Source organism: Lepisosteus platostomus, chromosome 23 (genome assembly GCF_059453375.1).
Source record: "Lepisosteus platostomus isolate fLepPlt1 chromosome 23, fLepPlt1.hap1, whole genome shotgun sequence".
Classification (NCBI taxonomy): domain Eukaryota; kingdom Metazoa; phylum Chordata; class Actinopteri; order Semionotiformes; family Lepisosteidae; genus Lepisosteus; species Lepisosteus platostomus.
In genome coordinates, this window is record NC_142633.1 from 16,714,494 (window position 1) to 16,738,023 (window position 23,530).

Below are 23,530 nucleotides of genomic sequence, written 5' to 3' on the forward strand. Positions count from 1 at the left end.
GTCGGGACTGTCCCTGGAGAAGCAGCTTTCATCCTGGGATCTGGTTACATCCTTGAAACCCGTGCAGCACCCCGAAATAAAGGACCCATCCCCTACCCACGTGCGCAACAGGCGGTGAGCCCCGACAAAGCTCACGACGGCGGCCCCAGTTCGGCTCCAGGCGTTATCTGCTGTTTTTTAATGTTACAAATACGTGCATTGCTTCCGATAACGGGTTTCACTTCGGCCTGTGGAGATACTGCGAAACGAGGGGACGGTAAAGTGGGGGCTTCGTTCGTTTCGTTTGGAAAGAAAACGCGACTTTTTAAAAAAAACAAAAAACCGACGCAGACGGTAACAGTAACGTGTTCCGCATCCGCCCGGCGGGCGCCGCTGCGCTCGGTGGAAACTTCCAGCCTCTCGTGCACCGGCCTCCTCCTCCTCCTCCTCTCCCCCCCCCCGAGTTGCGGGCGTGTCGCGTGAGCCCCGCAGGAGCCAATCAGGCGCGAGCTCTCTTCCTGATAGCGCAGCCCTGCGCGAGCCCTGCTTCTCTCCGTCTGCCAGCCAGCGCGAGCCCCTGTCCTTCTCCTTCTCCTTCACCGCCGCACAGTCAGGTAAGAGCGGCTCAGCACCATGTATAAAGCCTTTAGCTCTGATGATGTGGGGGTGAGCCCAGTTTAATCATGAGCGGGCCCCGTTTTGTAAGCTCTGTTTTATTCGTTTCTGGGGTGTGTGTGTGTGTGGGGGGGTTCCCCATCTCGTGCGCTTCCTATGCACGCGTCGTCTTTAATATTTTTGATTTCCCGAAAGTTCCGAATTAATTCACATGCTGTGACCTGAATCAGTGTCTCTCTCTATACCCTGAGAGAGACAGGGAGATAAGCGGGTGTCGAGACGCTATGGGGCTGCAGCTAATTAATAGGGGGCCCGGGAGTACATTGTGTCAGAGAGGAAGTTTTGTCATTTTAGTTGGAAGGTTTTAATCGCCCATTTTAGGCGATTTCTCTTTAAACCTGTTAATTATCTTAAAGGTTTTGCCCATCTGGGGGGCGGAGCGTGAAGGGTTCGCTCGGTGCACCGCCGGGGGTGTAATTCAATTAGGGGTATCGGGTTCAAGTTCAGCCCCAGCGGAGAGCGTCATATCGGGGCTGCCGGCGGTTTGAAACGGGTCAGTCGCTAAGCGGTCGCCGTTTCCTCTCTTGACAAAGCCTTATAGAAATGCTGAGATCATTCTGTTACAAGACCAACGTTTGATATCATTGTGCAATTTTCCTGTCGTTCTGAACTCTGCTCTGTAGCTCGTAGTTCCTGGTTAACTGTATCTCGGGAGTAAAACGCTTCTCAAGCGGGTCTTTAATCCCAGGGACATCCATGTTGTCCGTGTCGGAACTTTAAATAGACTGGCTTTTTTTCTGCTTCCTGGGAAACGCCAGTCTGTCTGTAGCGTTTTTTTTACGTGAGTTTTTTAATGCGTTTAAAACGTAACTTTCATCTCCTCCTCCTGTTAATTTTTTTTAATTGTTGTTGGGGGGTTTTTCCTAAAAAAAAGACCACTTCTGGGGGGGGGGGGGAGGGAAAGAGACGAGATCCCGGTTTAGAGACGCAGAAACACTATAATTGGAGCGAATATAAGACTCGAGGCCTTCCGGGCTGCCTCGCTTAACACACCCGGCTGGAGGGGACGGGGGACGCTTTCTGATTTACTGAACAAGCCGAGTATTTCCAGCTCCCAGGACACGACCTTTGGAGGCAACGCCGCTTTCGGAGGTAGCGGTTCCAATGTCAATCCTGTTTTCGGGGTTTTGGGGTAACCCTCAACACCCACGTCCTGCCCGAGGCGCTGCGAGCGCCGCACCTGTGCGGAGTCCCCGGCACCACCCGGGAGGGTGGGGGTGGAAAAAACACGACATCGTGCGTGTCTGAGAGAAAAAAAGGGGTGTCGAGTGGACTTTTCGGGGTGACCCCGAAACCCAGATCGACATTGAAAACCACGTTGCCTCCAGAGGCAGTGTGCCAGGAACTGGAAATGCTCGGCGCGTTCAGTAAATGGGGACACGTCCCTCCCGCCCACTCAGGTCTCTAGCGGTCTGATTCCTCAATGTGAAGCAGAAACCACGTTTCTTGCGGTGAAAGGGCTGTCCTCTCAGCCACTCAGACTGCTTTCCACCAGCACCGTTTGGGAGACCCCAGTAGTTTTATTTTCATTAACATCACGGGACCCCAGTCTGTGTCCCTCAGTTCTTGCGACCCCCCGGTTGTTTGCGAATTGGGGTATGTGAAAAGACAGTGCAAGAAATGGGCTCATAAAGTGATCTTATCTTATCTATGAGCAGGACTGCTCACTACTGGAGAGCACTGGAATGGCTGCATGTTGAGTAGGGGGGATCTCCCATCCTGGTCCAGGAGAGCTGTAGGACCTTCTGGTAATTGGCTAAGTTGAACTAAGTGTTGATATAACAAGCTTCAGCCCTAACCACTAGTTATAAATGCCTATAAAACCCCAAGGACAGAGGGTGCACCTGAAAATGTGCTTTGGGGGTTATGACTCTGTTAGTACTGGCCATGATTAATGCTCTTTCCTGTGAAATTGCAGATGTCTGATTCATGCAGCGCAATTGGCGTTTAAGGAAATAAGTCACTGGGTCCTGGAAATAAGTTTTACGATAGCATGGGCGGCCTGTTGCCGAGGCTGCGAGTCGTTAGATCGTTATATACAGGCCTCTCAGGCTGTCCGCATTGGTGAGGAATATTGAAGTCTGGGCTGTGAAGGAAAGCCCATTGCAGACAGCGTAATGTTGACATGGAGACCTGCACTGGCCGTGGGTACAGATCAGGGTACAAAAGATAAGCTTGTTGTAGGCTTCTAACTCAAAAACTAGATTTACTATGCAACAGCTTATTTTTTTGTTCTTTACTCGGAAGTGCATTTCTTAGCCATCCTGATGCAGTTTGATCAGTTTAACAGTCTCTCTTCCTGGCTGTTTCCTCCGGGAGCAGAGACCCCTGTCCTACAGCTTTGTAACCAAGAGCACCTTGGCTAGAATAGACTCGCTGTGAATAGCAAGTTTGTTTTTTTTTAACCCCGGCTGGCCAAAAGCTGAACTCGACTAAAAGCCTGTGGCTCCATTCAAACAGCCGTCCCACTCGATCGTGTGGACGAGGGAAGGACAGCACGGGTCTGCTAGCTCCTAGGGACAGCCGGGGGCAGTTTTCCAGTGGTCCATCTCCATCGCGCAGACATTAATGGATCGAGAGGGAGTGCTGCGCAGGGCATCTCGCTAAAAGTCTAAATAGGCTTTTATTGGTTCGGTGCGCCTCACTTGACATCTGAGCACTGACTCATTCTGTGAGCTTGAAAGGTACAAGCCCACTAAGCCTAAACTAAATCGGTATCCTTACCAATAAGCACTTTAGTCTCCCTGGCCCCTAGTGCCTTAAGGTTAAAGGGCCCCAGTTTTGATGCCTGATGTGTTGCTGTAGGGACTAAGCTGAGGTGTCTCATTTGGCAAAGTTAGACTCATTTTCAGATGCAGTGTGAGGGTGTCCTATTGCCCTTGGATCAGGACAGTTTAGTTTTAAACAACAATAGAATGAAAAGGATGATTGATTAGTGCATCGATAAGATGATTTATAGCACATTGGCGATCTGATCTAGGCTTTACCGCTGTTCTGGAAATAGGCTGCTGGCCACCTGTTACCAGGTTGTACCACGACAGACGGCTGACGTGGAGAAGGTCCGTCTGAAGACATCTAAAACTGGACGCTGAACCCAGTTCTTGAAAAACGCAAATCGGGATCAATTGTTGAGCTGAGGCTGTGTCTTTGAGGCTCTCTATAGACGATAATCCTTGAAAGTTGGGATGTAGCAGTGTAGTTTGTGATTGTAAACGAATTGCAACAGTTTTTGTTTTATTCACAATGAGTTTGCAAAACACCTGAGCGCTTAAGAGCGTCGTCTCCACCGCGTTCCACCGCTCGGCCCGTTGGGGCAGAAGAGACGTCTGTCCGGGTGCTGGTGCTGGTCGGGTCGTGCCGTGGAGCGCTGGGAGGGAACGCGCTGGTGTGCTGGGGGAGGGGGTGTCTCTGCGGTCTCCCCAGCGCGGACTGGGGAGAACCTGCCGAGCGAGGGCCCAAGGCAGGGCTGCTCTTTCCAGAGCAAGGCTGCTGCCAGAGCTTCTGTAGGAATACAGGATGGGTGAAGACCCAGCTGCCCGCCGAGGAGAGGAAGACCTGCACAGCCATGGGGAGAACCGGGGGCAGACCCCCCCTCTGGCTCCAGGTGGATCTGTGCTCCTTCTCGGAGCACAAAGGTTTTTTTTTTAAGTTGTCTCGTGGCTCGTTCGGTTGTTCTTCCGAAGGCAGGTAGCCCTTATGCGATGCCCCTTTCCCCCGGGAGGGGGCCGTGGGGAAACTCGCTCGGAGGTTTCGCTGCCCCCTGGTCTTGTTGCATGAGCTTGTTTTAAACCGGGGGCAGCAGCGTGGTCAGGGGGCGCCCCACCAGGCAGATCGGTTTGGTCACCGGCGTTTGTCCCCCCCCCCCCCTTCTTTCGTTCCAGAGCCGCCATCATGTCCATCCTGAAGATCCACGCCCGTGAGATTTTTGACTCCCGTGGAAACCCCACTGTGGAAGTGGACCTCTACACTAAGAAAGGTAAAATGAGTGGGGAGGGGGCAGGAGTTGACATAATTATCATGAGAGAGAGAGATAAGGAGGCATGTTTCGTGAGTTTGTGTGGAAGAGCCGCAGGTCAGGTCCTGCTTGGCTTAACCCTGAGCCCTTATCAGCGTCATGAGGGATCGGTTCCACGTGCCGTGTCAGGTCCACTGGTAGGAAGTGAAGAATCCTCTTCGCAGTAACAGACTCAAGTTTGTAAATAATCACAGGTTCTAGATTCTGGTATGGGAGACGAATTAAGCAGATTCATGCAGAACCCCATCTCCTTATGCCTTTAGTGTCATTTTCCTGAAATATTCTGCTGAGGCACAGGTATGAGCTTTAGCAGGGGAAGAAAATGCAGGGTTCAAGCCTTCGGTCATGCCTGGGAGTTTCGTGAATCAAGGATTGACGATGCTGTTAGTCTGCCGTTCGAAGGGATGGTATTTCTTCCATTTGAGAGCCAAAGAGCTGGTCTGTTGAAACTCTCCTTTCAGGCCTCTCGTATAAAGTACAGTACAGTAGAGTGGAAATGAGGGATCAGGTTGTTGGTGTATAAAAATAGTCTGTAACATTACACTCCTCGGACTGCGGCGAGACTCTTCAGTGACTCACTCGTGGAGGGGCTAAATCCGAATAGATCATTTCTGAAGAGGAGCCAGCTACCTCTCCAGGGAGAGTTCGGGGATGGGACAGTGAGTCAGCCGGCGAGCCGGGAGAAGCAGCAGAGAGAGGAAGGGCTTTGCATGTCCGTGGAAATCTTGGGGGGGGATCGTCTGCGAGCCGAGCTGCGAGTTGCTGGAAGTCACGTATCGGGCGTGCTCCGTTCTCGCACGCGGCTGTCTACACACCCCAGACGTCCACACGTCTGCCAGGCAGGCTGTGGCAGTGGGCGAGAAGAGCCATGCAGGTACTAGCCCACCTGAAGCAGGAGCGTGACTCGTCAGACCCTGCAAACTTACTGCATCAGAGGGGAACCCCCCCCCTCCTCTCCAGACGCTGCTTAGAATGGCTTCATACTCCTTCTGTTAGCACTTGTACGTGCTTGGCAAGCGTCGTCATCCGTGATGCAAGAGCAACTAGGAATTTGACATTACTGCCGCACAAAACCGAAACGTAATCTGAAGGCTTCTGCGTGTGGATCTGCTCTGTGAAACGCAGATGAATTTTTTGTTTTTCAAGGCATTCAAGAACAATGCCGGTTTTGAAAGGCAGACATTCCCATCTGGAGAGCTTTGCTAGTGGAAGTAATCCTTTAAAGCTTAGCCCCGCTGTTTTAAATCCCTCATGAATCCCCGTTGAAGCTGCTGTGTCGCATCAATTCAGTGACCTGACATCACGCAGCAATGTGCTCTCGGGCAGCTGAGCACCCTGAAAGGAAGTAAAAACCACCGCTGTCGCGCGGGATAGCAGATTCGTGGGCGTGTTTGTCTCTGCAGGGCTTGAGAGAGCCGTAAGAAAAGAGCTCCCGCTTCCCGAGTGAGGTGTTTTCCCCGTTATTCCCGCAGCGGGCCTTGCGGAATGCTGGGCGTTGGATCTGCCTCCTGCCGACATCACAATCGGCTCCGCTGTCGCTCTGGACCTGGGGCACGGCTGTTCCTCCGGGAACAGCTGGGAAAGCAATTGCAGCCCAGCTCGGGCATCTCGTCTGCACGGCGGCCAGGCTCTGTACTGTCAGCCGAGATGCTCCTCGACAGCTGCGCCTCTCATCTTATTGGGTGCTCGTTCTCCTCGGCCGGGGGTCGGGGGAGCCGTGGCGGTTCAGCCGACGAGCTCGGTTAAGGTCACAGAGGGCTGGCGCTTGGTTCCACGTCTCTGGCTCACATCTCGGTGTGCTGGTGGGAGTGGGGACAGCGTGCCGCTGGGGTTCTTTAAATTGCGGGTGATTCTTCGACTGGCGATCCTAAGGATCGGTACAATCGAATCGTCACGGGCAGCCCGTGAGCAGGATCGCCCGAGTTCAGTTTCCTGCGGTTGTGCGTGGCGCGCTGTGAAATATCCAGACCGCCATCCTCCCGTTGAAAGGTAATTTCGGGTCATGTCTCTCCCCGCCTCTGGCCCTTCATTGCCCCCTTGTGTTGGTCGTCCTCAGGTCTCTTCCGAGCCGCCGTGCCCAGCGGAGCCTCTACTGGGATCTATGAAGCTCTGGAGCTGCGCGACAACGACAAGACTCGCTACTTGGGAAAGGGTGCGTTGGGGGAGAGGACGGGGAGGGGGAGGGGGGGAGCCCCAAAACGCTGTTTCTCTTCGTCCTCTGCGGGACGGAGCTACAAGACTGTTGTCTTTTGTGTAGAAAAGAGGACACTTTGTCTCCAGCGCCACCATTTGTCTTGCTAGCTCAGCAGATGAGAAATGAAGTGCTTTGCATCCTCCTGTAGTTCTGAAAACCCGGTTGAGCGCAGGACAGAACGTCATGGCCTAGACGTCGTGATGCAGCAGAGCTGTGAGGAGAATCGAGCCTCTTTTGTAGGCCTTCCAGTAAAATCACTCAGCTGAGCTTTTCTGCCAAATCCCTAATTTAAGCTTCTAATTCAGTGATCTCTTTTGTGAATGGCTTATGCAGTGTTGTGACATCAGTCAGCCAAGGCTTTTCTGCACTGTAATGAGGAAACACAGACGTTTGTCACCAGTAGGTTTTTCAGGACGCACCTCATCTCGAATCGCTGTACAAAAGCTTGTTTTCTGGCTGGGTGGGGAGCGTTTTTCTCTCATTTCCTGTAACTTTGCTCTCCTACTCTGCTTGCTCTGTGCGTCCTTCATCTTTTTTTTTCCCTTCTGTCAGGGGTGGGCAGAGCCGTTAAATATGTTAATGATTTCTTGGGACCAGCTTTGTGTAATCAGGTAATTAAAGTGTGTGGTGTTGTGGGTGAGGGGGGGGGCAGGGGTTGGCTGGATTACAGTAATTCACAAAAGCATGCAAAGGGACTGTGCTCTGACCACTAACCTTAACGCAGGCAGTCTTAGACGATCACGTTTTCAATCATTCGTCTTCACCTATATCATTTTCGTGAATCAACGTCATCACTCCTCTACCCCATGCATCTCCATATTTTGTTTTGTAATGCATCAGAATGATTAACATTAAGGAAGGAGACGGAGGGGGGTGGCGAGGGCGTGCGGTGATCGTCTAGTCTTGCCTGCTGCGCATGGGTGTGTCGTCTGTTTTGGGGATCAGTGATGGATTTGCTTGTTCCTTGCAGGTGTCTCAAAAGCTGTTGAGCATATCAATAAAACAATTGCACCTGCACTGATTAGCAAGGTAGGAACATTTATTGTTTGAACTAACATTTTCTTTTAACCATGCAATGATGAAGGTTATGGCAACACCTCTTGCAAGGCAGAGCATATGTTTTTTTTGTTTAGTATCTTTATGAGCAAGTGGTTTTCCGCAGACTGAGGTGGTCTCTGAGTGAGCTAGTCTGCTAGGAACAAAGAAATCTTTAAGGGCACGGTTTTGGGATTTTAACAGTTTAATCAGTGGTGCATAAAAGTAACAACTTAAAGCACAATGATGGATTTGTTTTCTAACCAGCATGCTGAATGTCTCGGTTCATGTTGATTCCAAATTGGCCTGGTTTCTGAGATCAAGGCCTTGTCAAAGCTTATTGTGACCCCTGATTTTAAATGAATGCAGGTGGTGAACTGAGACATTGTGCAGGTGAGCCACAGCAATAATGGATCTCTGTGCTGTATTCAGCCTGCTCTGAGCTGGAACTGGATAAGTACAAAGCAATACTGACGGTCTGCGTGATCAATTATCTTAACACTTAATCTCACTGCATGATCAGATGTTTTGGATATGCTGCTGGGCAGCTGTTAAAAGTACCCAATATGAACCATTTTCTTCAAATCCTAATCCATTTCTGGCTATCAGTTTAATTAGTTGAGTAAGGGTGAGAGTTAAGAGGTGTTTATTTCCTTTATATCTCTTTTGGGTTTTATCCTTTGAAATGTTAAGTGTGTCAGAAAACCGGTTGTACAGAAGACACTGAAGGAGGAGGATCTTCTTAAAGAGGGCTCTCGTCCTCCCGAGTTTAAGAAAAGCTGAAACATTTTGCACTAAAATAAAAGTAGACGCTTAGAAAACCAGCCTGGGCACAGAGGCCGGTTCGCTCTCACACAAGACGCGCCGGAGGGGTTTCGTGTCGCTGCTTCGCTTCAGCCTCGTCCGTTTCTCCCCCAGAATGTGTCCGTCACCGAGCAAGAGAAGATCGACAAGCTGATGTTGGAGATGGACGGCACTGAAAACAAATGTGAGTTTTAGTGTCTGTGTGTGTGTGTCTGTGTGTGTGTCTCTGTCTGTGTCAAGAAATCCTCAGAATGAATCAGAGCAGTGACTGGGGGGAACCAGAACGACCCCTAGCCTTGGAAAGGTTGTGAATCTGAATGCGCGTGAAGTTTTCAGCGCCCTTAAACAGTGAAGAGGGAACCCTTCGTGCCCGACGATGAAAGCCTTGCTCATTTCAGTGACTTTCTTTTCTTTCCTTTCCTCTTGCCCACATCGCAGCCAAGTTCGGCGCCAACGCCATCCTCGGCGTGTCTCTGGCGGTGTGCAAGGCCGGCGCCGCCGAGAAGGAGGTGCCCCTGTACCGCCACATCGCCGACCTGGCCGGGAACCCCGAGGTCATCCTCCCAGTCCCCGTGAGTGCGCGGCGGAGAGGCCTGGCGCCGACGTGCACTGCTCGAGATGTCGCCCACTGCGCCCCTTAGCGGGCTTGCACCCCTGGGAGCTTCTCGGCAGCAGTTGGCTGTTTTTTCGGCGGGGGTCGTTTTTGCTCACGTGACGTTCCCTGTGCGCCATTGTCCGTTGGCAACTGAAAGGGGCGCACGCCTCCTCAGTGACGCGTTTTCTTAAACTGCATGAAGACTTCTTGCAGAACATTTGCAGGGAGCGGGGGGGGGGGGGGTGGTCGGAGGAGTCGGCCGCGGCCAATCGCCAATCGCCTTTTCTTTCTTCCGGGTTTTTCCGCAGGCCTTTAACGTCATCAACGGCGGCTCCCACGCAGGCAACAAGCTGGCGATGCAGGAGTTCATGATCCTGCCCGTGGGGGCGAAGAGCTTCAAGGAGGCCATGCGCATCGGGGCCGAGGTCTACCACAACCTGAAGAACGTCATCAAGGAGAAGTACGGCAAGGACGCCACCAACGTGGGCGACGAGGGCGGCTTCGCCCCCAACATCCTGGAGAACAAGGAAGGTGAGGGAAGGAACCTCTCTCCCGGCTGCCCTGGCCGGGGATCAGGCGTGGGGACGGCCGGGGTCAGTGAAGGCGCCGGGGCGAAGTGGAGGAGGTCGGAGGTTTTACTTCCTGTGCGGTGTGGGGCGCTGGGGGATAAAGCCTTGGGAGAAGAGGCCGCCTGCTTCCTTTTTCATTTTTTATTAATTGCACCCCCCCCCCCTTTGCTTTGTTTCATCCCTGGCTCTGAAGAGGATCTAAAACTCGTGTCCATTGACTGCGTGTCCGGCTCGGGTCACCCCGCCCCCCAGTAAGCCTCCTGGTTCAGTGGCCAGGGGTCTTCGCTGGCAGGAAGGTCAACAGCCCGAGAGCAAGCAGGCAGATCCAGGGAGGCAGATGGTTTCCAAATTAAGGCCCTCAACTTGATACCGTCAGCTGAGCAGGGGGGGTGCCCCTAAATTAGCCAACTGTGACCCGCCCTGCTCAGGGGGAGGGGTGGGGGTGGGGTGCTGAACAAGCAAGAAGAGCAGCTGCTGCCCCGGGGGGCGGGGGGCCCAGAGATCGAGCTCTGCGGGGCGGCAGACAGGAGTTAGGGGCCGGGCCATCTGACTGCTGCTGGCGCCCCGGAGCCACAGCTCCCATCGGAAACACCTCGCTGTTTGTAGCCGGTGTTTGAGGTGTTGAGTTCTGTATGTTCACGATGACCTCCGGTTTTCACTTCAACCGACGCCGTTTCCCCGTTCAGAAACGCTGAAATAAGGCGGGACGTATACTCTCGCTGAGGGGTGGGGCAGCTGCTCGTCCCTTCTTGAAGAGCTGCTCCCAGGCCGTGCGGAGCTCCAGTCCTCCCAGAACCAGCTTGATGTGCAGCTCAGCCCTGTAGTTTCCAAGATCAGCCTGTGCAGTGTTGCAATTGCCGGCCAGCAGCAGAATGAATCATCCACACCTCTTCAGCCCATTGAGGCTGCTGTTTGCGGCAGTGGATCCAATGTTTAAAGTAGTTACTCAGCCTGAAGTAGGTTTTACCAGATTAGGATCCAGTGATGTCTGGATTTGCAGCTGCAGGTGACTGATCTGGAGGGAGGTGCTGCAGAGCAGTCGCCCAGAAAGAGCCAGGGGCCGTTGTTCAGGCACATTGTTAGTTTTTTCATGCTGTAAGCTGTGTTACGGTCCTCTCATACAAGAACTGCACTTGTTTTTTTCAAATGGAGGGTGTTTTTCAGGCACCTCACCCCAGCATGTCGTTACTCGCATCTTTGTCCACCCATCTCGGAGGCACGTGGTCCTGTGTCACCCGGGGCACTTCCTTGTGTGAAAGTTTGTCCGCGGCATTGACCGCGGCTTTTGTTCCTCAGCCCTGGAGCTCCTGAAGAATGCCATCGGCAAGGCCGGGTACACGGACAAGATCGTCATCGGGATGGACGTCGCCGCCTCCGAGTTCTACAGAGACGGGAAGTACGACCTGGACTTCAAGTCCCCAGACAACCCCAGCAGGTACATCACCCCGGACCAGCTGGCTGACCTGTACAAGGGCTTCATCAAGGACTACCCAGGTAAGGTTCTCCCCTGCAAACGCAATAGGGTTCCCTCCTCGCACGCCCGAGTTCTCCCTGCCCCTGCCGAAGCACGTTTTTGTTTCTTTTCCCAAGTTTACTCTCGCACAGCCGTCTGTTGTGTCTTAAAACAAAGATTCTAAAAAAAACAAACAAACAAGACCAGGATGTCTTGTGAGACAAGGATGCGCCACGTCTAAAATCCAGCTTTCTTTTATAATTCCGTTTCCCCGTCCGAGACCGTCTCGTACCGCCGTGGCTCTGAACGACGGGAGGGTGCGAGGCCCGGTCGGCTCGTGTGGCTGCCGGCGTCGCCCCCAGAGTCTCGTGAAGGATATCGGGGTGTCCGTTCCCGCGCCTCGCTGGGCGGCTTGTCCCCCAGCCTGTGTGTCCCCCTTCGGAAGACCTCGCCAGTTGAGCGGCGCCGTGTCTATCTCCCGGCCTGGCGCTCCGGTCCTTTCATTCCCTGGGGGATTGTATCCGATGCATTTCGAATGTGTGGTCGAGGGGCCCGCGGGTGGAATATCTCAGGTTGAGTTGGCACCCTGCATGGCTTTTATTTCTCTCAGTTAGAGGGTGGGTGGGTGACGCTCGTCTTGAACTGTAGGGTTGCAGAAATGGGGTGACTCTCTGGTTTTGGGGCCCCGGGTTTGGCAGCGTCTTGGCCCCGGGTGCCCTGCAGCTGTGTGTAACGCATGTGCTCAACCCCCCCCCCCCCCCCCCCCCCCCCAGTGGTCTCCATCGAGGACCCCTTCGACCAGGACGACTGGGCGGCCTGGTCCAAGTTCACCGGCAGCACCACCATCCAGGTGGTGGGCGACGACCTGACGGTGACGAACCCCAAGCGCATCAAGAAGGCCGTGGAGGACAAGGCCTGCAACTGCCTGCTGCTGAAGGTCAACCAGATCGGCTCCGTCACCGAGTCGCTGCAGGCGTGAGTGTCCCCTCCAGCCGTCCCCCCCTCGGCCTTCTGCGCGCCGGGTTTCACGGCGCTGGGCCGAGCTGCAAGGGAGCTGAGATTTTTTTGGGGAAGGGGAGGGAGCTTTCTTTACAAAAAGCGGTGGACTTCACCCGAGGCTGGAGGCTTTCTGGATGGACGCAGCCCCCTGTCCGTTGAGTTGGTCATGTGGGACTCCCTCCACGCAGGGCTGCTCTTCGTTTCCGTTCCGGAATGAAACCCAGAACAGAGGGTTCAGCCGAGAGATGTACTGCTGCCCACTTCCTGTGTACTTTTTTTAGAATTGTTGGTTGATTTTATTTTATTTTTTTTTGTGGGGGGAGAGGATCTACAGGGTCCCCTTAAGCCAGTGGGCCATCGTCTTTCAGTACTGACTCCGCTATCTTTGCATTCTTGGTTCAGTGTGGTCATTGTCCAGCATAAAGCCCTGGTGAAGCGTACTGTGTTTCCAGGGTGAGTTACCACAGCAGCTGCACAGGCTGACTGGGGAATAAGTCCCTGTAGCTTTGCCGGCCTTTCAAACAGTCGTGTAAGATCTTGCGTCTTTTCTTCCACGTGCAGCTGCAAGATGGCTCAGTCCAGCGGCTGGGGAGTGATGGTCAGTCACCGCTCGGGGGAGACGGAGGACACCTTCATCGCTGACCTGGTGGTTGGACTCTGCACTGGCCAGGCAAGGGACTTTGTCTTTCTGAACCTGATCTAGGGACAGATTCGTGAAGGGAAACGGTGAAACCAAACCCGTATGTTCTGCTTATAGAAGTGCCACAGACTTATCGCGGTCAGCTGTTAAACACACCTTCCAGCACAGGGTTTGGCGAAATTGTGCCCTGCATGATTGTTTTGTGTAAGATAAAATTCACAAAGATACAAGAAGGTAACTTTTTTCCCATAAATGTTCAATAATTTGTATGCAGTCAGACACTGTTAAACACTGTTTGAAATTTTTAGCCTTTCACTGACCGTGTTGCAATATGATTGAGAAGCTAGTGTCTTATCTACAACATTTTCACAATGTATTAACGACAACACTGTTGTAAAGCACTTCTTTGTGGTGCAGTTAAACGTAAGCATCTTAACATGCACGAGAATTCAGGGTGCACTATGGTCAACATGACGTTTTGCAAACCAATTTTTTTTTTTCCTGCAGATCAAAACTGGGGCTCCTTGCCGGTCAGAGCGTCTGGCCAAGTATAACCAGATTCTCAGGTAAGGGCGCTGGGCGTCTCGGCTCCGAAGGGTTTAAAATTGAATGCAGGAATTGTGTGAAGCAGGGTGCGCAAAGCGAAGGAGCATGTTGGAGGTCTCGGGGAAGAGTACTGGACGAGACCTGCAGCCTTGAAGAGCTTCCCTTCTTTTTGACCTGGAATCCCTGCTTGATGATCTCTGCACTGGATTCAAGCCGCCCTGTGGGTTTTTGAAATGCCCTCATAGTCCTGTCCCTCAGATTGGCAGGACTTGGGTGTGAGCATTAGGCCTTTACCAACAATGGCCTCCAGATACTCCCCATTTCTGATCTGGCTTCATCCCTCTGCTCTCCTCCCCACTGAGAGCTGCTGTGTGGGGAGCGTACTGGTGCATCATGCAGGTGGGGCTGCACACTGGGGGTGTAAAGCGCTTTGAGTGGAGTGTCCAGAAAAGGGCTGTTGAATTCTATTAAGGTAGAGCTCACGGGCCGCAGTGCTGAAAAGCTGCACCTCTACTTCCGTGCAAGTTTCTTTAGCAAATAATTAAATATTCCAGAATTAAAATACCTAATCTAATCTGCTGTTGGCAAACCATCAGTGAGACGGATCTCACTGCACTGCCCGACTGAGAGGGAGTGGTTTTAAATCCGTTCGTCACAGTTTTTGTAGCGCTGGCAGCCAACCCACTGATACCTTGGCGGTTTTGTGCTGAATGAAATCCTGACTTGGGTGGGCGGTTTCAGGCGTAGGAGTGACAGACGATATTTTTTTGTGCCGTCTCTTTGACAGGATTGAGGAGGAGCTCGGAGACAAGGCTCGCTTTGCAGGCAAGAACTTCAGAAACCCCCTCACCAACTAAGGTGTGCTGCCGATTCCTTGGGGCCTGCCCGGTCTTTCCTGGCACCACACGCCACGCCCCCCCCACCCAGCCCACCTCACTCGCTCACGCCCCCCCCAGCATAGTTCACTTTCTTCCCGGAGAGAGGGGCGCGCTGAAGAGGGCCAAGCATCGACGTCTGCGGTCCCCATTCGTGCTCCAGCTTCCTGATGCCGGGATCAGCCCTGTAATGTGTGTAACTCCGTAACTGCGCGACAGGTCCTTGTTTCTTCGTCAGCTGTTGTGATTTGTCTCTTGATGACCTATTTTAGTAAAAGAGATTTATGTGCAATGTGCCCGCCTATCGGAGAAGTTGTAGTGTTGCTGTATGTGTGGCGAATAAAATCTACCCTCCCTTGAACGGTTATGTCCAAAACAAAAATGCTTGTTTGTTGTTTTTTTTCGCCCATCCCTGCAGCCCTGTTTTTGCTGATGGACAGGGAGGCTTGATTCAGCGCTAGAGAGTGCTTTGAAAAAGTTGTAACGTAGGGAAGATTCTGTCATCACAAAAACAGTCCAGTTTTGAACAAAGCCGTGTTCCTCTGGGAACTGCAAGTGTTGAGACCAAACTAAGAAGCACTGGATTATAGACTTGCTGAGTCTGCAGTCCCCAGACTTGTTTCAGCTGCGCTGCCCTGTTAATGTTTTAGGAGGGTCTGAAGAATGAGACACTCAGCTGGTGCAGGCACTGCCTTGTGCACAGCATGATCTCTCTGATCACGGGTTTAAGTCTGGTTGTATCGCCAGCGCGCTGTGACTGTGATTCCCCTACTGATGCTTTTCAACTGACTGGATGTCCTACACGCTCTGCACAGGGTCAAGTGGGATTATCCAGACAGGGCCCTTAGAGCAGCACAGTGCCCCCCTGTGGCCAGCTGGGTGCTTGCAGGGGTGGGGGGACAAGCCTGTTTTCTAAGTGGCACTTCTCCAGGCCAGGGCTGGGTTGCCTGTGGGTCATGTCCAGAGGCTCAAAGGTGGGTAGGTTCTCCTTCTCCCATGCGTATCTTGCAGTGCTTGTAGCAGGAAGTATGGAGTGCACAACTCTGACTCTTCCAAGGGGTCTGTCGGGTGGGAATAACAAATTTGGCAATGTATTGATCGTGAATACAGATGATCTGGGTGGCGGTGGTATAGCTCCCTCAGTGTTCGTGTGTAAGGGTACCTCATTTAAATCCAATAGTACTTATTTACAAAGATGTCAGTGACTTGGTATACCTCTGCTATTTTAACCATGCCTGCAGATACTTGAGAATATAATTAAGTTGGACTAAAGTTTTTTAGTTTACACAGCATAGTCAGTCTGCTCGGGGAGGGAAAAAGCCTGCTGTTACTTTTCTTCTGATGATTTTTTTTCTATTAACTGGTCAAATTAACTTTCTCGGCTTTGTAAACCAGTTCAGTTTCCCAAGGAACATGTATGGCCAGTGATGTAGAGGAGGTATAGAAAGAACATCTCTGCCACACAAGAATAATGCAGTACTCATTTTCTCTCATTTCTGCTCATTTCAATTTTTTTTTTCTTGCAATAGTAATGTATCATGGCGAGATGGATCGGGGGCAATTAAGACAAAGCGTTGTGCTTTCACCTTAATGGGTAATGCAGACAAAAGCTGCTCCATCACCTTGACTGTTAAAACTGCTCGCCTGCAGGGGCAGTTAGGAACTGAAGACTTGTCTTGCAGCGCTGGTGCCCTGGGTTCGGTTTCCTCCCCCATTCCAAAGACAAACTGGTCGGTTAATTGGCTTCTGGGAAAACTGGCCCTAGGAATGACTGAGTGCACAACCTCCTTCATGTTGATGGACAGAGAACAGAATTGCACAGATCCATTCCATATTTCACGGGTTATGACAACAGTTTTTTTCAGACCCTGCTAAAAAATCCTGTAATTATTTAGGTGGCTAAGGAAGGAGGGTTGCTATGTGCAGTATTTAGCTGCCCTGTGTATTTCTGAGTATTTTTCCTGAATGAAATGCGTCTGGTTCCAGAGTTCAGTGCTGTCATAACAATGTAGTCATAAATTCTGTGTGTAGTTCTGACAGTGTTGTCACATCCACATCTGGGTGAACTCTTGAACTGTACTCTGGCATGAGGGGACATGAGTATTTTTACAGTAGCAGAAGGAGTTTGAAACTGTGGTTCTAGAGTGAGCCTAAAGGTTTTATTGGGAGTTTTTTTTTAACGGATGATGAGATAGGGCATGAAAAGTCTATTAATGCTGCACAAATGAAACAGATTTGTTTAATTTGTTTAAGTGCAGCTCAGTTGATATTAAAAGCCCTATTGCTCTTCAAACCAGGGCCACAGACACCACAAACTTGAATGAACCTGCTTTTGTTTCATGATTTGGGATGCCAGTCGATGGATTAGGGGGCAGAGGCTCCAGCCAGCCTTAACCGGTGCCAGGATTTATCAAGGCGTTTGGTGTTGAGTAAAAATAGAAAAGCGCAGAGAGAAAATCCCCACCAAAATAGACAGCCGAGAAGGTTGTTTTCTTGAAGCTTCCTGACTTACTTTGGCTTATTAGTTTGCCAGTGTGCAGTTCAGACCGAAGCACCCCTGGATAGTGGCTGTCTGTGTTTGGGGGCTGAGTATCCTTGTGGATGTTAGTCAGATCCCTATGGAGTCGGGATATTTCCTCCTGCTCTAGTTTAATAAATAGCTGGAGTGTCCTAATGGCCGAGGAGCTGCATCTGTGTGCTTTCTTTACACTTTGAAAGCTGACCTTCCGGGAATCGGCAGTCCTTGTTACATCATGACAAACCTTCAGTCAGACAGCTGTCATTTTGTTGCTGCGAGAAAAAGCCCAGCTGATCTAATGAGGTATTTTTCCCTCCCTGTATTATAGTTCATAAAAAGTGAAAGCTTTCAGTCTTTAACCACAGGGTGGGCAAATTGCATTTATTCATTGTGTTCGTTTGGTTACACTGGGAGCCTGCAGAGCATCACAGAAGATTGGCACAGATGTGAAATGCCAGTCTGGTACAGAGCCGTGTTTTATACTCTTTTTACACCTAATTGAATATCTAATGAAAACGGAAATGGCACCACGACTGTACGAGACACTAGGGGCTGTAAACCCGGTAAATCTGGACGAAAATCTTAAATATTGACTGTTGGCTATTGGCTGTACTGCTGGTGCTGTGAGGGGCGCCACCTTGTGGCGCTCAAGCACTACTGCGACGGCCAGGCTTTTAACGCCGCGGAATCGGGGTGAAGCCTCGGGTGTCGCAGGCGGGTGAGACAACATACGAAAATGCCCACACGCCGGAAGTAAAAGAACGGTAAAGACTGGAATTAAGCAATGCAACAACGCAGTTCATTTGCGTGGGCGGCCACAGGAGGACATAGGCTTTTCCGTCGATGAATTGATTTTCCTCTTGTAGCTCATGCTTTCCCCTGCCATCGCACGGGCGCCCGTGTGCCTGGTCAGTTCATCACCTTGAGCACACGTCTGTTTCCGGGGGAGGGCGCGGTGCGGCAGGTGAGCAGGGGTGAAGGGAGACGCCGGCACTCGAAACCACCGCAGAAAGCGCCTCAAGATGGCTGTGGATCCAGGTGATCTGCAGGCGCCAGCGCCACCTGGACACCAGCCGGGGCTCGACCAACCTGAAACCACCTGGAGGAGGTTCAAAGACCCGAAACAACATCGCTGATGATGTGCCCAGGTGTGTCAGAGGGTGTGTTTCTCAAAGTCCCGTGTTCCTAGTGTGTTATACTACTTTTCTGCACGTGTTCCTCACCTTTCAGGTGGGAGATCAACGCGATTCTGCCGCCGCCCTGGCCTGCCAAGCGACAGCGACCTCTGGTGGTGACACCGCAGAAACACGCGAGATTCATGTCTCCACCATTCATGTCTATATTAATAATAATTGCTTACACTTACATAGCGCTTTTCTGGACACTCCACTCAAAGCGCTTTACAGGTAATGGGGACCAGAACACTCCCCACACACCAGCTATCAGTGGGGAGGAGAGCAGAGTGATGAAGCCAGTTCAGAGATGGGGGTTATTAGGAGGCCATGATTGATATGGGCCAGGGGGAAATTTGGCCAGGACGCCGGGGTTACACCCCTACTCTTTTCGAGAGACGCCCTGGGATTTTTAATGACCACAGAGAGTCAGGACCTCAGTTTTACGTCTCATCCGAAGGACGGTGCCTGTTTACAGTATAGTGTCCCCGTCACTATACTGGGGCATTAGACCCACATGAACTGCAGGGTAAGCGCCCCCTGCTGGCCCCACTAACACCTCTTCCAGCAGCAACCTTAGTTTTTCCCAGGAGGTCTCCTATCCAGGTACTGACCAGGCTCACACCTGCTGAGCTCCAGTGGGTTGTCAGCTGTGAGTTGCAGGGTGATATGGCTGCTGGCTAAATTCCGAATTAAATTCGGAAACATGTTTAACATCTCAACTTCGAGGATTTAAAGAAAATGTATTTTTTTCCTCATGAGGTGGCAGTACTGTGGTGGTGTAGAAAGTGCCTTTAACGGCTTTGTAGAACGGCTGAAAGTAAAACACGTGCTCCATCCAATCTAATCGATCACATGAAGCGAGGATGTGATTTTAGTAATCAATAATAATTAGATATATATATTATTTTGCAGTCCAGTAAAAAAAAGTGATTCAAGCAGGATTTCAATAACCATATCATTTCAATTTAGGCGCGTTTTGGTTATATTAATAGGCTGATCACACCCCACTTGAAACAGTCACCTTTTTATTATAATTTAATTTAAATACCTAGGAAGCGCATATACGCCGCGTGTGAAATCAACATCAGTTATTGTAATGTGAAGCTCTGCTCCACACAGAGTGCTACCCGGTGCAGTCCGATAATAAGAGACGGGGTGTCGGCGTACAGATGAGAAAAATGAGTTAATTATAGGGACACCGGGGGCACGACTTGTAAACACGCCAGATGAGGTTACAAATCCGCCAAAGACGGATCAATCACGTTCAGCGATCATCACGCTTGTGGTCGGGGTTCGCTTTCTTTAAGTCTCGTTTCTCCGTGTAAAAGGGCCTGGAAAGTTTTGAGGTGACAACAGCGAGAGCGCACGTTTAAGACACACCACCGCTGTCCGGACATACTTTTGTTTCCCGACTGTACGTGTGTCCCCGGTCCCGTGAAAGACAAATCTCTCAGCGGTAAATTCCCAGCACAGTTAACTCGGCATCGTCACACTACCGCTGACTGTAACCGGCGGAGAAGCGCTGTTTATGACTCGGCTTGCAGCGAGCCCACTTGTGGTCTTTTCGCAATGCGATGCCGTGAAGAGGCGACCAATCCCCCGTCTTATTTGTATTAAAATTAGATCCTCTCCCACCCTTTCATTTTCCCCCCCCTGTACGGTTCATTGACGTGCGATTTGTGTTTAGAAGCTGATGTGACGTTTCTGTCCTGCCAATTGCCAATCGGTTACGCGCCAGAAGACGGAAATGACCCACACTGTAGAAAACAAACACCCGCGTTACTTTCCACGGGCATGTTTGCGATGGGCGGTACGTGGATGGTCTTTTATAATAATAATAATTGCTTACACTTATATAGCGCTTTTCTGGACACTCCACTCAAAGCGCTTTACAGGTAATGGGGACTCTCCTCCACCACCCCCAATGTGCAGCATCAGGGTAAATAGCTGAACGGTACGCGACACCCATGAAGAAGATCAGGGGTTAGGAAGACTCCACTAATGAAATCTGGGGTCTCCCATCCCTGGGACTTGGGAACACTTCTGAGAACAGTTAAGGACGGGAGCTGTTTAGAGTCTCCTTGGCGCTTGTTTGGACCAACATGTGAACACACTTCAGCGATGGAGGCGTGAGCAGGTTACAAGTACATATCAGTCCAATGTAACACTTCGGGGTTCAGGTGGGCGCCCTTGTCGCTGCCGCATCAGGTCGGCCCCCCACCGCCGGGGGACTCGGACCCGGGCCTCCGTTGTCACTCAACAGAGACCCAGCCTCACGTGGGAAAACTCTCGCGTGACTTTTGCCATGGTGTTCGAAACGAGTGACTCGCGAGACAGTCTTGGGGTCTCCAGAACCAGCGGTGCACCCCCCTGATTTAGGGTGACCTCTAGGATTGAAAGGACTGTGGCTCCCCAGGACGGGGGCTGGACAGAACGGGTTTTCGGTTCCTTTACAGAAAAATAATCGCTGATCTATCTCGGTGCTCGCTGCGGTGTCTTGGGTCTTATTGTCACTGTGAATGCGTGGTGGATAGACATCCTATAAATAGGCTGTTTAAAAATAATTTCCCTAATGAATGACGATATTCTTACACAAAAGATTATGTGTAATCTGATCCAATGCCTTGGCTAGTTGCCTTACTTCTTAAACTCACAGTCATAATACCCAATATTTAGTCATCTTTATCTGTAACGGTGTTTTCCGCAAATGGCCGTGTCTCAGTAGTGTGTGATTTCTGTGAAGGTTTTGAAAGTTGCCACACTACTGTACTGTTTGTGTGTCTGATACCACTTCCTGACCGCTTCACCCAGTACAGCGTCGTGGAGGAGCAGACGCAGCGGGTGCGAGGCAGGGTATACCCCCGACGGGACATACAGAGTGTGTGTGTATATATATATAAACACACACACACACACAACTTAATTATCGAACACTGCACCACAGGAGCGGTCAAACAGAACCGCGACCGGCGACCTGGGGTATCTCACGTGTGCTCGCTCTCTCAATATATAACGACAGGGCTCTCGGTGCTGATCAAGTCTCCGAGAAGACACATTGATGTGAGGAGATCCCACACGACGCACGCCGTGTCCTGCAGACACCTGCTGCCTGCTGACTGCGGCTACGGGCGACTCGCGCGGCGCTCGGCACGCTCCAGCCTGGCACGTGCCTTCATGGCGCTTCCTGTCACATGACCTGCGGAAAACCAATGAGAGGTGAGGGCCCCTCCCCTCCCCCAAAAAGGGCCGCTAATTTCTTTCCACCTGCCTAGACATTTCAGGTTTGATACTGTGTCGCTGGGGCAGCAGCGCAAACACAAGCATGTTGATTTATCCGAACGTCAGTCCAGGTCGTGCCCGGCTGAACGGGGGCGTGTCTGGCGGCCCCCATCAATCCCTGCCGTCCCGTGACCGCGAGGCCTGCAGCGTGGGTCCGAGCCCCACGAGTGTGCAGGGGGTCAGGCGATTCCACGGGACTCCTGGGTCTGGGCGCTATGACTTCCGTCCGTGAGAAACCGGGAGTTTTCATGGCTTGGGCCTACACACATTACTGCAGTGGAGCGCACACTGTCGGGATACTTTAGATCATGTTTTCATTTTCAATAATAGTAATTATAATCATAAACGACGCGCTGATTCAGTATCCCTTAGATTACTGTGTTTTGCACATAAAGGATGACTAATGTGGTGGTTTTCGCAGGGCTGCCAAAATACTGGAGCTCTGCCGTTGAATGAGATGCGGGCCATCTGCCTGGTGCTGGCAGCAGTGACGGGGGTATTGAATTGTATTCGCAGAATGTCAATTACACACGCGCACCTTTCAAGTTACAGACGAAGGTTGTGTTGCTTCCTTCGATCAGGTCGAAGCCTGTTTTTTTTTCCCCTTTCCGCAGTCCAGTGTCTTGCCCCGGAGCTGTAGCAGTTCCCGCCAGTCTCTCCGAGGCTCCGCTCTCGCTCGGTCCCCTTTCACGAGGGGTCTGGGCTTCTTCGCTTCACTAGGGCGAGGACGCTTCACCTGGTTTTGTTTCCGCCGTTCCTTCGCCCTGTGGTGTGCCTGTAGAACAGAGCAGCCCACCCTCGCTAGCAGGTCGGGCCTCCGGGTACCCTTATCCTAATGACTCCCACCCCGCGCTTCACAGACAGGGTCGACCCGTTCCGTCCGTGACAACGACCACGTCTCGAGAGCTCTTGCTCAGCTCGCTGTGCGCCCAGCTCGCACCCGGGACCGCGGGCGGCACTGTGAGTCCCATCCACCTGCGGAGGTCGTCGCTTTGTGTTTCTCTGTATGCCGAGTTCCAAAACAAAACAAAACAAAAAGCACGTACTAAGACAATACCGGAAGGCATTTCGGAAGCGATAAAAAATGTTTAAGAAACCGCTTTGAACGGTTTTTTTTTCTTTCCCTGGGAAGCAGAATTGCTCATGCACACTGGGGCCCGGCGGAATGGGTTGCACACTTGACCGCAGTCTTATCGTTTTCCTCTCCTTAAACCACAAACGGCAGCACGGGGCTCGCCTGCAGCTCATGCAGTCCAGCTGGAGCTCGCTCAGGTCCGGCACGGAGGCGCGCCAAGCCTGCGAGAATCGAGACGCGAAACACTTGACACTAGAGCCTCATGCCTGCCGCTGTACAGAGTTGTCACAGCGTATTCCTTCCCCGGCACACTTCCTACGAGAGCTGGCGTGCAAAGTCTGCTGTCGAATGAAACATTCGCAAATTAGCTGAGGAAGCTTCCCCGTGCTCTGCTGCAATTTGCTCCGTTTTGAAAGATCCGTCTACGATTTCAGAGCTGTTTACCTGATGAGCTAAAAATAACCCGATATATTTCACGTGTCCCGTGTTTTCCCTAGACTTCTGCCTTCAGCTGTTAGCGTATTACAAATGAAGCGCATTTTAAGTCACTTTTCCAGCGAGTTCATCCCTTTTTACGGTAGTTGATAATTCTGCTGGTGTGAAAACAAGCTCAGTTTTGATGCATATGTGTCGACGGAGGTACAGTATTCCTGGATTCGTTTTTTTTTAAACTCGGGATGTGCTAGTGGAATATCTCTAGAAGGGGCACAGACGCCGCCTTTGTTGTCAGAACAGAATAAGTCGTACTCTGGGTTTGAGTCTGTGAGAAACGGAAAGATAATTATTACCTCTACAGGAGTGCTACATGGAACGGAGAAGGTTCATTTCTTTTGGGGTGATAGACCTAAATGGGTAGAAATGACACTAGACTGATACATCTTCTTCGCTTTTTTGTGTGTGGCCGCCTAAGATAGCTGCCCCGATGGGGAAGGATGCGGTACAGACGGTCCGCACACGAGACTCAGGACACTTCCTGGATGAGTTGCAAGGTACCCCCTCCGCTGGGGTCTGGGGGCGGTCACCCGAGTGGGTCCGCCGGACACGAAGAGTGACCACAGCCACGAGCAGGGTGGCCATGCCGGACCGGCGAGAAGATGGCGGCGG

At 51.6% G+C, this 23,530-nt stretch overlaps 1 protein-coding gene across 2 annotated transcripts; it reads left to right on the forward strand.

The window, feature by feature from the left end:
- The first annotated feature begins 434 nt into the window (after positions 1-434).
- On the forward strand, positions 435-14,761 carry eno1a (enolase 1a, (alpha)). 2 transcript variants are annotated; one of them, XM_088616719.1, is made up of 12 exons: positions 435-593; positions 4,536-4,630; positions 6,726-6,821; positions 7,416-7,474; positions 8,817-8,886; positions 9,141-9,274; positions 9,606-9,828; positions 11,163-11,360; positions 12,093-12,294; positions 12,880-12,988; positions 13,466-13,524; positions 14,292-14,761. In XM_088616719.1, the coding sequence occupies exons 2-12, from the start codon at positions 4,546-4,548 to the stop codon at positions 14,359-14,361; spliced, it is 1,305 nt and encodes a 434-aa protein (XP_088472845.1). In that variant the 5' UTR covers positions 435-593; positions 4,536-4,545; the 3' UTR covers positions 14,362-14,761. The 2 variants fall into 2 exon arrangements, with proteins under 2 accessions (XP_088472845.1, XP_088472844.1); XM_088616718.1 differs by lacking the exon at positions 7,416-7,474 and adding an exon at positions 7,834-7,892.
- Positions 14,762-23,530: the final 8,769 nt, after the last annotated feature.

Excerpts from the sequence above, each read along its gene's own strand:
- eno1a (XM_088616719.1), top strand. The coding sequence starts at position 4,546 with ATGTCCATCCTGAAGATCCACGCCCGTGAGATTTTTGACTCCCGTGGA. Across the intron at positions 8,887-9,140 it reads GGACGGCACTGAAAACAAAT|CCAAGTTCGGCGCCAACGCC; the intron begins GTGAGTTTTAGT and ends CCCACATCGCAG. Across the intron at positions 13,525-14,291 it reads AAGTATAACCAGATTCTCAG|GATTGAGGAGGAGCTCGGAG; the intron begins GTAAGGGCGCTG and ends TCTCTTTGACAG.